The 16,391-nt window shown below is 40.3% G+C and overlaps 7 protein-coding genes across 7 annotated transcripts; 6 read left to right on the top strand and 1 right to left on the bottom strand.

Moving 5' to 3' along the window:
* Positions 1–92: 92 nt before the first annotated feature.
* On the bottom strand, positions 93–1,084 carry V1512DRAFT_256973 (uncharacterized protein). The gene is made up of 3 exons (XM_066915135.1): positions 893–1,084; positions 789–839; positions 93–738 (listed from the first exon to the last, which is right to left on the bottom strand). Exons 1-3 carry the CDS (start codon positions 910–912, stop codon positions 213–215), a joined length of 597 nt encoding a protein of 198 aa, XP_066774491.1. The 5' UTR covers positions 913–1,084; the 3' UTR covers positions 93–212.
* Positions 1,085–2,172: 1,088 nt separating this feature from the next.
* Positions 2,173–3,510, top strand: V1512DRAFT_17359 (uncharacterized protein). Its single transcript, XM_066913122.1, has 3 exons — positions 2,173–2,455; positions 2,503–2,990; positions 3,034–3,510. The coding sequence occupies exons 1-3, from the start codon at positions 2,413–2,415 to the stop codon at positions 3,277–3,279; spliced, it is 777 nt and encodes a 258-aa protein (XP_066774490.1). The 5' UTR covers positions 2,173–2,412; the 3' UTR covers positions 3,280–3,510.
* A 1,791-nt stretch (positions 3,511–5,301) lies between these two features.
* Positions 5,302–6,158, top strand: V1512DRAFT_200296 (uncharacterized protein; the record flags this gene model as incomplete). Its single annotated transcript, XM_066913186.1, has 3 exons — positions 5,302–5,329; positions 5,375–5,862; positions 5,913–6,158. Coding segments are annotated over 3 exons (762 nt in total), but the record flags the coding sequence as incomplete, so codon positions are not given.
* A 546-nt stretch (positions 6,159–6,704) lies between these two features.
* Positions 6,705–7,824, top strand: V1512DRAFT_273601 (uncharacterized protein). Its single transcript, XM_066917733.1, has 3 exons — positions 6,705–6,930; positions 6,980–7,467; positions 7,517–7,824. Exons 1-3 carry the CDS (start codon positions 6,888–6,890, stop codon positions 7,757–7,759), a joined length of 774 nt encoding a protein of 257 aa, XP_066774488.1. The 5' UTR covers positions 6,705–6,887; the 3' UTR covers positions 7,760–7,824.
* Positions 7,825–8,648: 824 nt separating this feature from the next.
* V1512DRAFT_17179 (uncharacterized protein) lies at positions 8,649–9,468 on the top strand. Its single transcript, XM_066913121.1, has 2 exons — positions 8,649–8,943; positions 8,994–9,468. The coding sequence occupies exons 1-2, from the start codon at positions 8,866–8,868 to the stop codon at positions 9,237–9,239; spliced, it is 324 nt and encodes a 107-aa protein (XP_066774487.1). The 5' UTR covers positions 8,649–8,865; the 3' UTR covers positions 9,240–9,468.
* Positions 9,469–12,000: 2,532 nt separating this feature from the next.
* Positions 12,001–14,533, top strand: V1512DRAFT_256956 (heat shock protein 70 family; the record flags this gene model as incomplete). Its single annotated transcript, XM_066915134.1, has 3 exons — positions 12,001–12,294; positions 12,347–12,405; positions 12,453–14,533. Coding segments are annotated over exons 1-3 (2,107 nt in total), but the record flags the coding sequence as incomplete, so codon positions are not given.
* Positions 14,534–15,359: 826 nt separating this feature from the next.
* V1512DRAFT_284761 (Imidazoleglycerol-phosphate dehydratase-domain-containing protein) lies at positions 15,360–16,235 on the top strand. The gene is made up of 2 exons (XM_066918028.1): positions 15,360–15,742; positions 15,798–16,235. Exons 1-2 carry the CDS (start codon positions 15,430–15,432, stop codon positions 16,196–16,198), a joined length of 714 nt encoding a protein of 237 aa, XP_066774485.1. The 5' UTR covers positions 15,360–15,429; the 3' UTR covers positions 16,199–16,235.
* Positions 16,236–16,391: the final 156 nt, after the last annotated feature.

Genomic DNA, 16,391 nt, shown 5'->3' with positions numbered 1-16,391 from the left:
CTCATTCGCTATTTAATGTTTGTTGCTTCGTACAGTTTAGTTTCATACATTTTTCTGACGGTAAAGTATATATATATATATATATATATAATCTATTACGTATGAAAATGGGAGGAATATATGAACAATCACAATAAAACGCCAATACACCATATTCAAAAAGCTCTATCCTGTAATCCAAAGACAAACTTTATCGACAATTTATCAACGATTTAATTCGGCACTTCACTAAAGTAAAACAGTTTCTTTAAGCTGCCCTCAGTCTGATGGGCGTCTATTCCTTGTAAACTTTTCTTTTCGACAATCAGTGGAACATTGTACGACGGCTCAACCAATCCGGCTCTATTCCGAGGTGTTGAGTCGTTACCGGGTGATTTGGGTATTGACGGCGTGCGTTGAAAAGGCGAAACCAAGTCTATAGATCGAGGTGACGACGAATATACACTATTAGGATGACGTTGACGAAACCCTTTGGAAATAAAGGCCGCGGACACAAAAGAGTATGATTGGGATAAGTCTGAGTGAGAACTGTCACCAGTCTTCGATGAAGGTGACGTTGATATGTATGACGGGTACGGAACCGATGATGCGTATGTGGAAGTCAACTCCGCAGACGAGTAATCCGGGTGATGAGGGGATAGTGGTGAAGGTACTGAGTATGCTGAAGCTGACGGTAGAGACGACGATATATAAGATACGTCAATTTTCCGGTTCGCACGCGCGTCTTTTCGTTTACATCTGGAGAGGCCGTTAGTTGCAGATCAAAAGCTATACAAGTATAACCGTACTCTTTTGAACAGTACAATGAATTTGCCGATACTTGTTTGTCGCAGACAGTACTAGTCGTCGTTAGTGATTAAGCGCTCCGGTATAGTGGTAATGAATGACTCACCAATAAGGCAAAAATGACATGACTTTCAAAACTGATCTGCTTATTTTCAAGCAGGTTCAATAACGGCAAAGTCTTCGTCAAACCTTTAGAAACAGTTTTGGCAGCGTTCAAATAGATATAAGTTGTGCGTGGTGGGAGGCTGGGTTAAATAATAGAGGGGTCCATGCTAATCAAAAAGGTCTTTTCGGGTGTCAGATGATTTTGGTTCAAAAAAACGTCAACGCGGCTCAACGAGCTGTGAACGGCCGACGCTTAAGCCACGTCAGACTGACTGTGCTGGTAAAATGACTACCTATCAGTTAAAACTAGAAAACACAATTTTTGCAATTTTTCAGTGTTTGTTGTTTCATATGTGGTTTCAATTTGTCTATTATTTCGTCGTGTTAACTGAATACTACATGATTGGCTAGTGGCTCAGCTTAATGACAAAGCACGGCATACAGCAGACTCTCAACTTGACTAGCTAAAACATCATTGTGCATTGATGTGCCGCTTCAGATCATACTAATGTTGTTCTTAAGTAGCAGTTACTATCATCTTGCTGTTTAAACTCTTGAAAGTCTGAAGTCAATTTGCCTATTGAACGATGGGAACTCAGTGGCTGTTCAGGGGAAGCCAGTTCACCACTCGGGCCAGCATGGCTTGAACGCAAGGCTGATGCCATTGAATAGCATTATAATCTGTTGCATTTACATCGAGATGTAAGCAAAAGCCTGTACGAGCTTAAGTTGAGCTGATCTGTATTGTAGCAAAATAAATTTTAAAACTTTTTGGGGAAGATGGCTAAGATGTACAATCTTCTGAACGATTCATCGCTTTAAGCTACGAAATTGCTGAAGAGTTTGTATTATTGACAGTAACTTGTATTTTGGTAAATCGGTTCTTGCAGAATGACATTATAGTTATGGAAGCAAAACAACAGAGTTTTAATGGAAGATTAGTATATGCGTTATCATTCACTCGGCGTGATGAAACAAGTATTATTGGATCCATTTTGGGCAATTTTTGCACGTGATCTACCTCGAGAGGGCATCAGTAAAGCCATACACTTGTTCAAAGTATAGCGTTTAGTCGTATATGGCTTGAGCTACTTCAAATGGAAGCAGCCTATTTGCATTGCTTGTACGTAGTTTCTCAGATCAAGTTAATCATATACCTTGCCACCATGGGATCTAACCAGTAAGACAATATAATTGTTAGTAATCTTCAATGATTAGTCTCCTTCAATTAATATAATTTAGTACAAATTAGTAATCAAGCATGAAGTTCGACAATTTATTTGGCCATGTTGTGCTTATATGCTCAAACGGGTTGCTGTGTTTGCAAACTGCTTAATCGGAGACTGATCGCCGCATCTCCGAGGGAGTCGCAACATCCCGAGAGTAGGTTACGGATAATGCATCTCCGGGGTCAGCGTTTCGGATATAAACATAAGATCAGAATGAGGCATTATTGTATCATGGTAGCAGTATTTAAACGATCTATGTCCGCACCGGTCAGTAGGTCCTCAACAAGTAGGTATGAGTTCTGAACAGGTGTTTGTCGTCACCGGTGCCAACAAAGGTAGAAAACGTTTTGACAGGTGTGTGTTTGACAGTTAACATAAGCAGGTATTGGTCTTGCCCTTGCAACGCAAATTTCAACTACAAGCAAAGTCATTGCTACGGTCAGATCCAAAGAAGGCTCCAAGTCATCTGCTCTGTTTAAGTTAAATAATGTTGAAGTTGTTGAGCTTGACGTATTCTCAGAGTCTTCAATTGACGCTGCAGTTAAAGAGATTGAGACTCTAGCACCAACTGGAATTGACGGGATCTGGAACAATGCAGGTGTTTACAACGTGGGCAAGGCAGATGTCAACATGGCGCCGGTGGACTTCGGCAGTCTTCAGAAAGAAATCACGACCAACGCTATTGGCCCTGCGTACCTAACTTCAAAACTCGTGCCACTTATGGAAAAACGAACCACTAAGAAAGTTATGTTTATTTCTACCTTAGTGTCTTCTTTTTCGCTTGTGTCTGACATGAAAGATATGATTGACAATCTGTCATTGGCATATACATACAGCACATCAAAGATCGCGCTGAATTTCTTGGCCTTCGTAAGTTGCATCTGCTAAATCATATTCGTCTAACTTGATTCAGTTCCTCCATCATCATCTTAGCAAAAAAGGCTTTACTATAATCATTTTGCATCCTGGTGTTGTAACTACCGACATGGCCAAAGAGGCAATTCCTGAAGATGCGACAAATATAGACCAGTCTTTTGAAACTCTTACGCCAGATCAGAGCGCAGAAAAATTACTCCAAACTGTGAAAGAGCTTGATAGCAAAAAAAGCGACTATAAATTTGTCTTGACAAATTATGACGGCAGTATTTTGCCTTTTTAGTTGCCATGAAGGTGTAGTGTGCGGAAGAATGAGAAGAGGTGTGAATTGAAATCTGAAGGTGGTAAACGGTGTTATCGGTTATTGTGAGCATGGGTACGTGTCGATTTGTGCACTTAACAATGAGATCCCAATCAAACTGTGGTAATGGAAAGCTAGAGTCTTAAATACTAAAAAACGCGGTTGATCTTCTGCTGTTTCCAGTTCAAATCGTTGTTTGTATATGACGATTCTATATCGTGATTAAATCATCCGTATAGTCAACACAGACAATTTCAGGTTTCGATCAACGTTTGCAAGTCTGGCTTGAACCATTGAAGTCTTCTGTTACCAAACACAGCTGGACCACGATTGGCGTAAACCGCACCATACGAAGATCGTCAACTCCCATTGCTAACAGACGGTAGTACCCTTGCCTTAGAAGTGCAAATTATAAGGATACCTTACGTAGTGTCGTGCTTCTAAATGCTCAAAGTACAACAATGCCATGAATTCATCTCGCCGATACAAATATCTATCTACCGAGGACATTTTGCGGAAAGCAATGATCAGTGCGATTTCAGGGGTAAGTTTAGATATGACATACGAGAACATAACATCAAAACTATACAAATCATGCTATTCAATAATAATGAAAATACTCTGTATGATTGAGACAATTTGAGACTTCACAGTTCATGTCACAAATCCAGCTGAATTTTTATCGATCCATGCTGTGCAGACAATTCTGGGATTGAGATACCTTACACGCTCGCCTTGCCTGTCACACAGTCATGCATTTTGTTAATAACCTTCCCATATTTTCGTCTGTGTTTATCTGCTATAGCTTAGAAACTTTAGTCGACAGTAGAATTGGCACAAAATTTTAGCAATGATGTTGTAAATGTCATCAGGTTTTAGCGTAGGACTGATTCACCAAATGTATTGCGTTATAGCTCATGTTGGGGATGCAAAAGACGATGCAAGATATGGTGGACAAGCTATTGTTGTCAAACATGTCCGCGACCTAAAAACTGCCTCGACTCCATGAACTTTATCATTGGAATCTGACAGCTGTCGTTTTGTCTGTTGGACTAAATCGAATGCAGTTTGTTCATCGCTGGTTCGAACAGGTGAGGGTTTATCGTGCTCGTTTGTATTCTGCTCTTGATTATTACTGCTATGACCAAAAGGCTGTCTGGCAACGTGCAGACAATATTTTTGAAGCTTCTAAATCTGGATGAAAAAGTAAAAACACAAACCAGCCGTGGATGAGATTCATGCTCAATCGACATTTGCTTTAAAAAAACTGCAACGTTAGTTTTACAGTCTAAAATTGTTCTATGTGCTTGTACTCATATTACACCTGACTGAATCATAAAGTCATCTGCCTTAATCTCAAATAGATACGTGCTCGCTCTCAATGTAACCTGAAAGCATCAAAAATGTCAGTCGCAAGCGCAAAAAGCGGAAACCCATGCTATCAATACCAATTAGTTACACATTATAATATAATAAAGACGAATTTCGCACAATAATAAATTGAACCAGCTTCTATTTCATGATTAGTAAAGATTTGTGGAAAATATCACTCTGGTATCTGAATTTGGTATCTGAGTTTTTGTCTTGGGAAATCCCCTTTTCAGGAGTCAAGTAAGCTTCTGATGATCAAGCACGCCAAGGCATGAACTGCATACATAATACACTGCCAGTCAGCTTACGTAATGCGCAACTTCACAATAGACTTGTGCTGACTTAAGCGAATGCGGAGAGCTCTAACCTCATCGGTGACAACAAATGCCAATGCGCTTGGTGCTGTGCGTAATAAGTTTGCCGTTATTGATTTTGAATCAGTCGCAACTATTTTAGTAGCTAACGTTACATTAAATTTAACTTATAGTTTAATTGTTTATTACTAAACATCAACAGTGATTGTTCTGACGTAATGTAAGACAAGCAGCACTATATAGAAACGTAGTGATTTGCAATCTGTTGGATCAGCAAGAATAGTCAATTAGATCACAAGAAAACATGAGTTCTCAATAGATTTTTGTCGTCACTGGTGCCAACAGAGGTATGCACATTATTATAATTCAAACTTCTAGTTTAACGGAAATAGGTATAGGCCTCTCTCTTGGAACTCAAATCTCAGCTACAAGCAAAGTTATTGCTACGGTCAGATCCAAAGAAGGCTCCAAGTCATCTGCTCTATTTAAGTTAAATAATGTTGAAGTTGTTGAGCTTGACGTATTCTCAGAGTCTTCAATTGACGCTGCAGTTAAAGAGATTGAGACTCTAGCACCAACTGGAATCGATGGAATTTGGAACAATGCGGGTGTGAGCAACGTTTCAAACGTGGATTTTGAGATGGCACCCGTGAACTTTGATGGCCTTCAGAAAGAGATTACAACTAATGCTATTGGCCCCTCTTACTTAACTTCAAAGCTTATCCCGCCTTTGGAAAAACGAACTACGAAGAAAATTATGTTTATTTCTACATTAGCAGGGTCCCTCACAGCAATGTCTAACATGCCAGACATACTTGACGATCTTGCATTGCCATACACATACTCGACGTCAAAAATCGCACTTAACTCTTTGGGCTTTGTAAGTTGTATTGGCGACTGAGAATCGTTGCTTTGGTCTAACAAATAAAGTTTTTGTATCACCAGCTCAGCAAAAAAGGCTTCACTGTACTTCTTTTACACCCTGGTGTTGTGCTAACTGACATGGCAAAAGGTGCTTTTTCTGAAGACGGAGAAGTCAAGAAGCTGCCGGTTGAAATTTTGACTCCAAATGAGAGCTCCGAAAAACTAATTCAAACCACGAAAGATGTGGATGGTCAAGCGAGTGACTATAGGTTTGCGTTGAGAAATTATGACGGGACTATTTGGCCATTCTAATCGCATTTTCAATATCATACATAGTAGCAATGGCTTTTGAACGAAAAGAGCTGTGTGACTTTAGTTGATAATTGCTATATACGTAGTATTCTCCTTAAAATACAAGAATTTTTATGATCTATCATGCTGGCTAGATTTCACGATTCTCCAATTCCGGGGCTATTTCAGGGGTTACTGATAGTTTTCGTTCATTTTTAGGGATCCTTGTTATATATAAATCTCGCTGTGATTAGAAGATACGCGCTTTATAACAGTGTAAACGTGTAAAGCAACTATTTAATATTCATTCCATGACTAAAGAACCTCTTAGCGCCACGACTGATCTGTCAGGATTGCGATTCCAATAAAATCCGCAGCGTACGCAATTGTCTTAAGCGTCAACTTTATCGCAAATAACGTTTGCCGCTGAATAAATGATCTTAGCGTTTTAGTCAGCGCTAGTCTCAATTTGCTTCAATTTAGTCAGAATCGGCTTTAATTCACGTGATCTTACGTAAAATGCAAGTTTTTAAACTCTATTATGCGTATCCAAAAGCCGCGAAAATTCAGGTGAATGAAGACGATGATAAAGATGATTAATGTTCTTGACTAATAAGACATTTAGTCTAACCCCAGGAAGGGCAGCGGAGTCTAAAACGGTTATCCATATCCGACCGTCACTACATAAATCATGGATAGTTTGCCTTCGCAATCTTCATTCAGGACATCGTCAATCATCAAATAAATATTATGTCTTCAGAAAAAGTCTTTGTCGTTACTGGTGCCAACAGAGGTGAGTGATAGGACTATTCGTCAGAAACCACGTGCTAAATGATCTATAGGTATCGGTCTTGCTCTCGCAACTCAGCTCTCAGCCTTTGGCAAGGTCATTGCTACCGTTCGTTCTAAGGAAGCGGCTAAGTCATCGCCTATTTCTAGCCTGAAGAACGTTGAGCTTGTAGAACTTGATATTGGATCTGAGTCCTCTATCGACGCCGCCAGTGAAGCCATTGCAGCTCTTGCTCCTACTGGAGTCGATGAGGTCTGGAATAACGCCGGTGTTAACAACGTTGCTAAAGTTGATCCATCTATCTCGACTGTCTCGTACAAGGCTCTCCAAAGGGAACTGGAAATCAACTCGATTGGACCTGTCTACTTTACTTCCAAGTTGATCCCTTTGCTTGAGAAGCGTGACACTAAGAAGATCTTGTTCATCACTTCAATGGCTGGTTCGTTGACAATTATGTCTGGTATGCCAGATGCCATCGATATGCTGGGCGTTCCTTATGTTTATCCGACTTCAAAGGCTGCATTGAATTATTTGGGATTCGTAAGTTCTAGTCGTATTAATTTCTACTTTGCTTACTGACTTGTTTTAGTTTTTGCATCACTACTATGGAAAGAAAGGATTCACTGTCGTTCTTTTGCATCCTGGCTTTGTCATGAGTGACATGGGAAAGGCTGTTATTCCTGATCCTGATGCCGTGAGCTTGCCATTCGAATTGCTCCAGCCAGAACAGAGCGCGGAGAAGTTGATTCAGACCGCGTCGACTATCCAAGTTACTGACAAGGAGTATGCTTTTGCTGTGAGAAACTATGATGGATCGGTTTTGCCTTTTTAGTTAGTTAGTTAGTTAGACAAAATAAGGCTTGCTATACGAGTATAAATAAATTTCTACTTTTCAGGGGCACTAAATTTTGCGGGGATAATCGGAGACCGGAGTTTGAAGAGTCCGATAAATAATTCATCACAATAGGGTTTCATAGTCCTTGGAGCACTGATATATTCTGAAACTCAAAAACAAATTTAGTTTGTTCAGTAACTATATCCATCCATCTTACTTTAAAATCTGATCAACGCTACATTATATAGCCTGAGTTGCGAGTTTTGTCTGCTTTACCAGTGTCAAATCGCATTTGCTACTTTTGTTTGCGTTTTATCGGGCGTCAGCCCTATTTGAATGTTTCTTCCAAAATTCCTTCTAGGAAGTCGACGGTGAAAAATAAAAACCATTAAAGTGAAATTTAACGATCTTTTTTGAATAAAAGTTCTTTGTAAAAGTATAATTTATGAGAGATTTGGGGTTGATGAGATTTACGGCAATTATGGAGATTTCTTCTACTCTACTGCTCAGTAGAAATAACCTGATTTAAACGTGAATGATTCTTCAGCCATTGCCAGCGAACGCGAAAAATGCGAAAGGAACGTGTCGTGAAATTTCCTGTGGTTAGGGTTATTTATAATTTTATCTTTTCCAACCGTTCATTTTGCGGATATCTCGAACACGCTTAAGAGATTCTCAGGGGTCAACTGAGACAAATGTCAAAGCAAGCCTTGTTCAAATAGGTACTTACAGACAATCCTAAATTTCGCTTGATAGAAGCCAAGAAAGCGTCTAAATCTTCCGAGTTGTTCAAGTTGGTAAACGTCGGCATTATCGAGCTTGACGTGTCCTCCAATTCCTCTATCGATGCTGCAGTTACCGCCACTGAGGAACTTGCGCCATTTGGAATTGACGGAATTTGGAATAATGCGGGTGTTAACAACGTTGGGAAAGCTCCGTTCGACATGGCACCAGTAGCCTTCAAAAGTCTTTAAACCTAAATCACTACCAACGCTATTGGACCTGCGTATTTTACTTCCAAACTGTTCCTCTTATGGAGAAACGAAAGACTAAAAAAGTGATGTTTATTTCTTTGGCGGCGTAGTCTATTTCGTTTGTCTGGAATGGAGGATATGATCGATACGTTCAAAATGTCATACACATACTCGACTTCTAAGATTGCGCTCAATTTTCTAGGCTTCGTGAGTTGCGTCTGCAACTGGCTACTCGATTTTTCTCTAACTTAATGTAGTTCCTTCATCACCACCTCGTTAAGAAGGGCTTCGCCGTGCTCATTTTACATCCCGGTCTTGTGCTTACTGACATATCCAAAGATGCTATAGAGCCAGATCTTGGAGAAGCGACCGTGCCGGTTGAAGTTTTGACTGCTCAGCAAAGTGCAGAAAAGTTACTTAAAACTCTGGACGAATTGGATGCTCAAGCTAGCGACTATAAGTCTGGCTTCAGAAACTATGACGGTACAATTCTTCCGTTTTGAGGAGTTTCGTGTGTCTTTGTTGCCGTAGTGACTAGAATGCGACCTTTTCTTCTACCTTCTCCACCATCCTTACATACATATGCTTTGTTAATCTTATTTAAAGTCGTAAAACTACAACGTGTTCGCAAATTATAGTAGAACAGCTTCAATATGATTTAGGGCTTACTGTTGTTAATGGTTAGCATCTCAGCAAAAGCTTGAAAATCGATACGGCATTAATTTATTGACAAGTATATTCTGTGACTCTTTTACTGTTTCATAAACTGCTGTCATGCAATGTGTAATTTGTATATTCAAAAGTTTCACGGCTAACAGTAGTCAATTATGAAAGCAATCAGTCAAGCCGTACAGTTTCAAGATATCAGAACACAGAATCAAAGAGTTCAGACTGTACAAAATGAGCGTCAACAAAAGCTCTTTCAATCAGTGATACCAAACCGAAAACATTTCTGCCTATTCTAGTAGCAATTTAGTAAACGGTTTAAGTATAAACACCATTCATACCAAACAATGTTTTGATCATCTTCACAATACATATTCGTATGCCTATATCCGACAAGCTGCCCAGCTAGACTCTTTACTTTGATCTTCATGAGACCACAAAGCCACAGTGCAGTAGAGTACCAGACCAGAAGACCATAGGTCATCTAGACATCTGATACTGCAGACTAATTGATAAGTACATAGCGTGCCGGACCAGTAGACCCTAGTCATCTAGACACCCGGTACTGTAACATATCGATACCAATCAAAACTAGGCCCGGTTCAAAGTCAGAAGTTCTTGCGTACAAGACAGCTGAGGGTCCGTGAAAGGTAAATCAGTCTCTGCGTAACCGAAAGGCCTGCAGTGTGATCCCATTCAGACATTGGCAAAGAACGTCACTAAACAACCCAAAATAGTAGACAATCATTTAGCCGGCCGTGAACCAAAGTAGTGTATGTTCAAAGTAGTAGTTCCAATTTAGAACATACGACGACATTAACAGAAGGTGCACGCATGTCATGGTGTATATATGTGCTAGGTATCATTAGCAAACTGACTGACGTGAACGTAAACATTCAGCGTACTTGTATTGTATTATATGTGTCATAATATGATATGATCATATGTAAATCGAAGTAGTTGAAATGCATATTAAATGTGGGGAAGTATGTAGTGTGGGGAAGGAAGAGAAAGAAAGAGAAAAGAAAAGTCTGGGGGAGAAGGAAGGTATTTATATTCGTCGGCGGGGAGTGTTGATGCGGGTGCATAAACAGAGCAGTTCAAATCAAAATGCGTTGAGCTATACCCCCCACAAAATTCACACTTAGCCCGCCATTGTTTTTCGTAATTTGCCTCTTCACGACTCCGCATCGTGATGTTCCATCAAATAAACGTAATATTCACGTACTCGACACCGAGACGCGTCTTTCTGTACCGTAAAAAGCTCTAGTTTGTCTGGTGTAACACCAGATCAATTCGTGTAACGGCAGGCCGCGATCAATGTAAAGAACACCGCCAGCGTAAGAAATGATTCAGGGCATCAAAAAGTTCCATTAAAGAAACCTAGCACTTCTGAGCTGGTTAATTTGATGGATTGAGACAGAGATGATAGGAAAATAACTTCACATAAGAACTAGATCGCAAACATTGACGATCCGCGTTTGAAAGCCACGGCATAGCAGTGTCAGCCCAATTGTACTCATCAGTCGGAAATAATCTGAATAATAGCGATGATTGAGATAAAACTCTTGTTTTTCGTATAAGTCAGTGCCGCTTGTGCAAAGACGCGTCTAGATCCACTGTCTTCTAATGTGGTCGAAAACTCAGTAACCAAGTTTGCATTTATCAATGGGTATTGTACCGCTTTTGCTTAGTGCTATCGAGCAATAGTTACTATATATGTCATAGCTCATGTTCTACTTGAAGACATAATATGTACAAGCAATTTATCGTGAAAGGCACTACATAATGCAAACTTCTTGGTGTCGTGTAGTAAGGATATTTTGCCACCGTTACGCAGGTCTCATGTACTTTATTTTTGATTAGTAACGGTATCGTATAGACTACGACGCTTGAATAATCTGAATGACTAGTTTGCTTTGATAACAAAACAAGAACTAAACAGCTACATGTGAAAGAGACGCATATCAAGTTCACTATACAAAGCGTACTTTTTAAAACGCATTTGTCCACTTTCCATGTGTAATTGAGACTGGCGACTAAACCTTGAATCGCTTGACAGTATGCATACTAGCAGTACTTCTAGAATCTATAAAAAGCTCGCGTATTCACAACATCAGCTGTTCAATTTGAACAATGTTTGCGATACTTCTTGAGATCGCATATTATCGTTTCAGCACGCACAAAAAAAACATTTTGTTCAGCAATGATTTCAGTCAGTTTAGTAACAAGTAATTGCAGCATTTAGAAAAAATCAGTTCAACAGTATACCAGTAAACTGTACAATAATGAATCAGCACTCAAATTCCCCTTTTCTTCGCTCATACGTGAACTATAACCAATCAAAAAGTTTTATATCTTTTAAATAAGATCAATTGTGTTATTTCTGTCTTATAATTATTACATGAACCACACTGAGATGGTATATAAAAGACATAGAAGGCATTAGAACATTCGCGTCTGCGCTACAAAATTCGATTTTGTAGCCACAGAATTTAGAAGAACGTTTCTGAGCCGCATACACATCTAAACCTTATTTCAATTTGCATATATAAATGTTTAATGCTACATATAAACCACAAATACAAACTGTTTACACATATATGCGGCAATTGCTTTTTAATGATAGTTAGCAGCTTTTTAAATTCACAGTAAAATCTTCACAGAGCTCAATTTGTGTCTTGAACGCCAGAACACTATAGATTTATATCAAGTTTCCAGTTAGTTTACCTTTTGATCTTTAGTTTGAAAGGAATATTACAAGTTTTTTATTTTCTTTTGCAAAAATTGTCTTCATTTTGATTAGACTATTTACTATCAAAATAATATATTTTATACACAATGAGCGGATCTGTCGGTATTGATATTGGTAATGCAAACACTGTCGTCGCAGTAAGTTCACTCTATTGATTATCACCAACTAGATACTAATCTATAATCACAGGTTGCCAGAAATCGGGGTATCGACGTCATTGTGAACGAGGTTTCTAACCGTTCCACTCCGTGAGTTCACGTCTTTTTTTGTCTCTGACCACACTAATAATTATAAGTTCGCTTGTCGCTTTCGGTACTAAGAACAGGTTTATTGGTGAGAGTGCGAAGACCCAAGAAAACACAAACTTCAAAAACACAATTGGCTCCTTGAAGCGAATCCTTGGCCGATCGGCCTCGGACCCAGAAGTTGAATACGAGAAGAAGTTTCTTGCTAGCGAAATTGTGGACATCAATGGCGCCGTCGGTGTCAAAGTTTTATACCAGGGCGAGCCTGCGGTTTTTACAGCAACGCAGTTGGTGGCCATGTACCTGTCTAAAATCAAGGCCACTACCTCCAACGAGATCAAGATGCCTGTCACGGACATTGTTCTCTCTGTCCCTGGTTGGTACTCTGATGTTCAGCGTCGTGCTATCATTGATGCTGCTCACATTGCCAGCCTTAACCCTGTCAGATTGATTAACGAGAACACGGCCGCTGCTATCTCATATGGTGTTTTCCGAACTTTTCCTGAGGGGCAGACCAAGAATGTCGTTTTTGTCGATATCGGTCACTCGAGCTACAGTGTTTCCGTTGTTGCGTTCAAGCAGGGAGAGCTTAAGGTCCTTTCGTCAGCATATGATGTGCACTTTGGAGGTCGTGAGTTTGATTTTGCCATCACAGAGTTCTTTGCAGAGCAGTTTAAGGAAAAGTATAAGATTGATGTTCACACCAACCTTAAGGCCTATTCTCGTGTCTTAGCTCAAGCTGAAAGACTAAAGAAAATTCTGTCTGCCAACGCGACCGCGCCGTTCAACATTGAATCTGTCATGAACGATGTTGATGTGTCTTCTGCTATGACTCGATCTGAGTTAGAGGACCTTGTTAAGCCTCTTCTTGACAAACTCGTTGTTCCTTTGGAGACTGCCTTAAAAGAATCCAAGCTCCCTATGGATCAGATTGACTCTGTTGAGCTTATTGGAGGCTCTACCCGAATTCCTTCAATTAAGGAGACTATTGCCAACTACTTTGGCAAGCCTTTGTCTTTCACTCTTAACCAAGACGAAGCTATTGCCCGAGGATGTGCATTTGTTTGCGCGTCTCATTCGCCTACTATCCGTGTTAGACCCTACAAGTTTGAAGACGTCAACCAATACTCAGTTACCTTTCAATGGGAGCCTGTTGAAGGTGAGGATCTTTCGTCACTGGAAGTTTTCCCTACTGGAAATGTTATTCCGTCGACGAAGATCATCACTTTGTTCCGGGACGATACCTTTGAGATTGAAGCTAGATACACAAACCCGGAGACCCTGCCTGGTACAGTGAACCCCTGGATCGGCAAGTGGACCATTAAAGGTGCTAAACCAACTGACAAGGGCGACGCTCCTGCTGTCAAGATCAGACTAAGAACCGATCACTCTGGTCTTGTTACGATTGATTCTGCCTACACTGCGGTTGAGGAGATTGTTGAAGAGCCTGCTGAGGAGGTCAAGGAAGGTGAAGAGCCTAAGGAACCTGTCAAGACCAAGCAGGTTAAGAAGTGGGTTCGCAAGGACACCCTTTCTATTATTCACGGCACTACAAGCATTGATCAGTCTATTAAGCTTAGTCTTATTGAAAAGGAGAACCAGATGGTTGAAGACGATAAGCATGTTGCCGATACCGAGGACCGAAAGAACGCCTTGGAAGAGTACATCTATGACATGCGTGGAAAGATCGAGGACAAATACGCCGATTTCTCGAGCGATGAAGAGAAATCGCAGTTCCGCGCGATGCTGGACGCTGCTGAGGATTGGCTGTACGACGAAGGTGAGGATGCTACTAAGTCTGCTTATGTTTCCAAGTACGCAGAGCTCGACGCTGTCGGAGGCGTTATTAAAGGCCGGTACTTGAAATCCGAGCAGGAGAAGCGGGATGCCGAAAACCGGAAACGCGAGGAAGAAGAGCGACGAATCCGGGAGGAGAAGGAAGCTGCTGCTGAGGCCGCTGCTGCTGCTGCGTTTGCCGCTCAGCAAGCAGCCAAGGCTGCTGCCGCTGCTCCTGCTGAAGATGTTGATACAGATATGAAGGATGTAGATTAAATGTAATAGGGTTAAAAGAGAGTCGTGTGAATATATATTTTGTTGTCAGTGTAATGTACTGATGATATATGCTGATGAATGCAACTAAGTTGTAAGTTCCTAAGAATGGAAATACACCGTACTGCGATTGTTTATAGTAATTACTGCGAGAACTTTCTTGAATACATGTGTTTTGAGGATTGCCTCAACACATATACACTACGATAGTGGCATTATTAGGCGTAGCAGTTAAAAACATGTATTCATGTAGTAACTTATACACGATGCAGAACAGCAGTAACGGTCCGTTAAAATACTTACGTATTAAAATCTATTTATGTCATTAGCTCATCAATCAACAAATAAAAACATTTTCACTGAAAACACTTGGAGATACAAGATTTGCTAGATCAGATAGGAGCGAAAGACATTTGCTATATTTTTCTCTTCAAAGTTAATTCAGTTGAACTATGCATGATATTTAAATCATCATGCAAATCAAAGAGTCTCCCGTGTTTTCTTTGTAGTAACTGCAAATTGAACATACCTTTTAAAGAGTAAGTCGTTGTGTGTGTGTAGTTGTGAAGAGAGATTTGACAATTTTTTTTTGAGGAGGTAGACTGTATATGCGCCGCATGGCTTATGCGTTTATGCAACTAGCCGAGTTCTCATAATATGTACATCAACTGACTGGCAATTTGTATTGAGATTTGAAATAGCATTATTGGTAGTCATAATTTATGACTGGTTATGTTATAGAGGATCACAAGGTGTTCTATTATGCACAAAGGCGTTCTATCTACGATATCATGATGTCCACTTCTGAGAAGCCCAAAATAGTGTATACCTGCCATTTGAAATTACTGCAAGTAAACTGGTGCTATACACACGGACATCGAATTACAAAAAGTTTCCAATCTTCGGTCACTCAATTCAAATTAGTACAAAACTACTTCTCTTCGGAAAAAGAACTTTTTTTTTAGTCTATTAACAAAAATGGTTTCGTCTGCTTCAGAATTGGTGCCCAGAAAGGCTGCAATTGTACGAAATACAAACGAGACGAAAATTCGGATCCAGCTTTCAATTGACGGCGGAGAACTGCCACCGTTCGAGGGGACCGAGAAGAAAGAAAGCAAAAAGGAGACAGCGAATGGTGACGACAAAGGCGAGACTTCACACGCTACCCAAAAGTCACAGACTCAAGAAATTGTAGTCAACACTGGAGTAGGCTTTTACGATCATATGTTGCATGCTTTGGCTAAGCATGCGGGATGGAGTATAAACATTTTTTGCGATGGAGATTTGCATAGTATGGCACTTGAATTTTGTTTAAACGGCGGACAAATTACTAATTACGCTAATAGTCGACGACCATCATACAACTGAAGACTGCGCCATCGCAATTGGCATCGCGTTTAAGCAGGCGCTTGGGAAAATTGTTGGTGTGAAGCGGTTTGGATACGCATATGCTCCTTTAGACGAAGCTCTTTCTAGAGCCGTGGTTGACTTATCGTCTCGCCCATACGCTACGATTGATATTGGTACCAAGCGGGAAAAGATTGGCGACTGGTCGACGGAAATGATTCCTCATGTTCTCAAGAGTTTTGCGTTTGCGGCGGGAATCACCATCCATGTCGACTGCTTGCGTGGAGAAAACGATCACCACAGAGCTGAGAGCGCGTTCAAGGCTCTCGCAGTTGCTTTGCGTGAAGCCACGACACGAACAGGCAGGAATGAAGTTCCTAGCACGAAAGGAGTTTTGTAAATAGTTTTACACCATAATTGCATATAATAATTTGCCCATTCAACTTAAAATGCCGATACATAGGCAATTATTTAAATGGAACGAATAAAGGTTGAAATTCAATGCTGAGCCGCACATTTTAGAGCAAGAAATAAATTGCGGATTTCACGAAATACCAATACAGCAAAAAGATACAATTTTGCTTATAAGCAGT

This window comes from Lipomyces arxii (assembly GCF_038497795.1).
Source record: "Lipomyces arxii strain Phaff 12-163 unplaced genomic scaffold V1512scaffold_1, whole genome shotgun sequence".
Classification (NCBI taxonomy): Eukaryota; Fungi; Ascomycota; class Lipomycetes; order Lipomycetales; family Lipomycetaceae; genus Lipomyces; species Lipomyces arxii.
Note: the sequence above shows the minus strand (reverse complement) of the source record. Positions and strands in the feature narration are given on the sequence as shown.

Excerpts from the sequence above, each read along its gene's own strand:
- V1512DRAFT_256973 (XM_066915135.1), bottom strand. The coding sequence starts at position 912 with ATGTCATTTTTGCCTTATTG. Across the intron at positions 840-892 it reads ATGTCATTTTTGCCTTATTG|TACTGTCTGCGACAAACAAG; the intron begins GTGAGTCATTCA and ends AACGACGACTAG. Across the intron at positions 739-788 it reads TCATTGTACTGTTCAAAAGA|ATGTAAACGAAAAGACGCGC; the intron begins GTACGGTTATAC and ends CGGCCTCTCCAG.
- V1512DRAFT_17359 (XM_066913122.1), top strand. The coding sequence starts at position 2,413 with ATGAGTTCTGAACAGGTGTTTGTCGTCACCGGTGCCAACAAAG. Across the intron at positions 2,456-2,502 it reads CGTCACCGGTGCCAACAAAG|GTATTGGTCTTGCCCTTGCA; the intron begins GTAGAAAACGTT and ends TAACATAAGCAG. Across the intron at positions 2,991-3,033 it reads CGCTGAATTTCTTGGCCTTC|TTCCTCCATCATCATCTTAG; the intron begins GTAAGTTGCATC and ends AACTTGATTCAG.
- V1512DRAFT_273601 (XM_066917733.1), top strand. The coding sequence starts at position 6,888 with ATGTCTTCAGAAAAAGTCTTTGTCGTTACTGGTGCCAACAGAG. Across the intron at positions 6,931-6,979 it reads CGTTACTGGTGCCAACAGAG|GTATCGGTCTTGCTCTCGCA; the intron begins GTGAGTGATAGG and ends AATGATCTATAG. Across the intron at positions 7,468-7,516 it reads CATTGAATTATTTGGGATTC|TTTTTGCATCACTACTATGG; the intron begins GTAAGTTCTAGT and ends GACTTGTTTTAG.
- V1512DRAFT_17179 (XM_066913121.1), top strand. The coding sequence starts at position 8,866 with ATGGAGGATATGATCGATACGTTCAAAATGTCATACACATACTCGACT. Across the intron at positions 8,944-8,993 it reads CGCTCAATTTTCTAGGCTTC|TTCCTTCATCACCACCTCGT; the intron begins GTGAGTTGCGTC and ends AACTTAATGTAG.
- V1512DRAFT_284761 (XM_066918028.1), top strand. The coding sequence starts at position 15,430 with ATGGTTTCGTCTGCTTCAGAATTGGTGCCCAGAAAGGCTGCAATTGTA. Across the intron at positions 15,743-15,797 it reads TTGCGATGGAGATTTGCATA|TCGACGACCATCATACAACT; the intron begins GTATGGCACTTG and ends TTACGCTAATAG.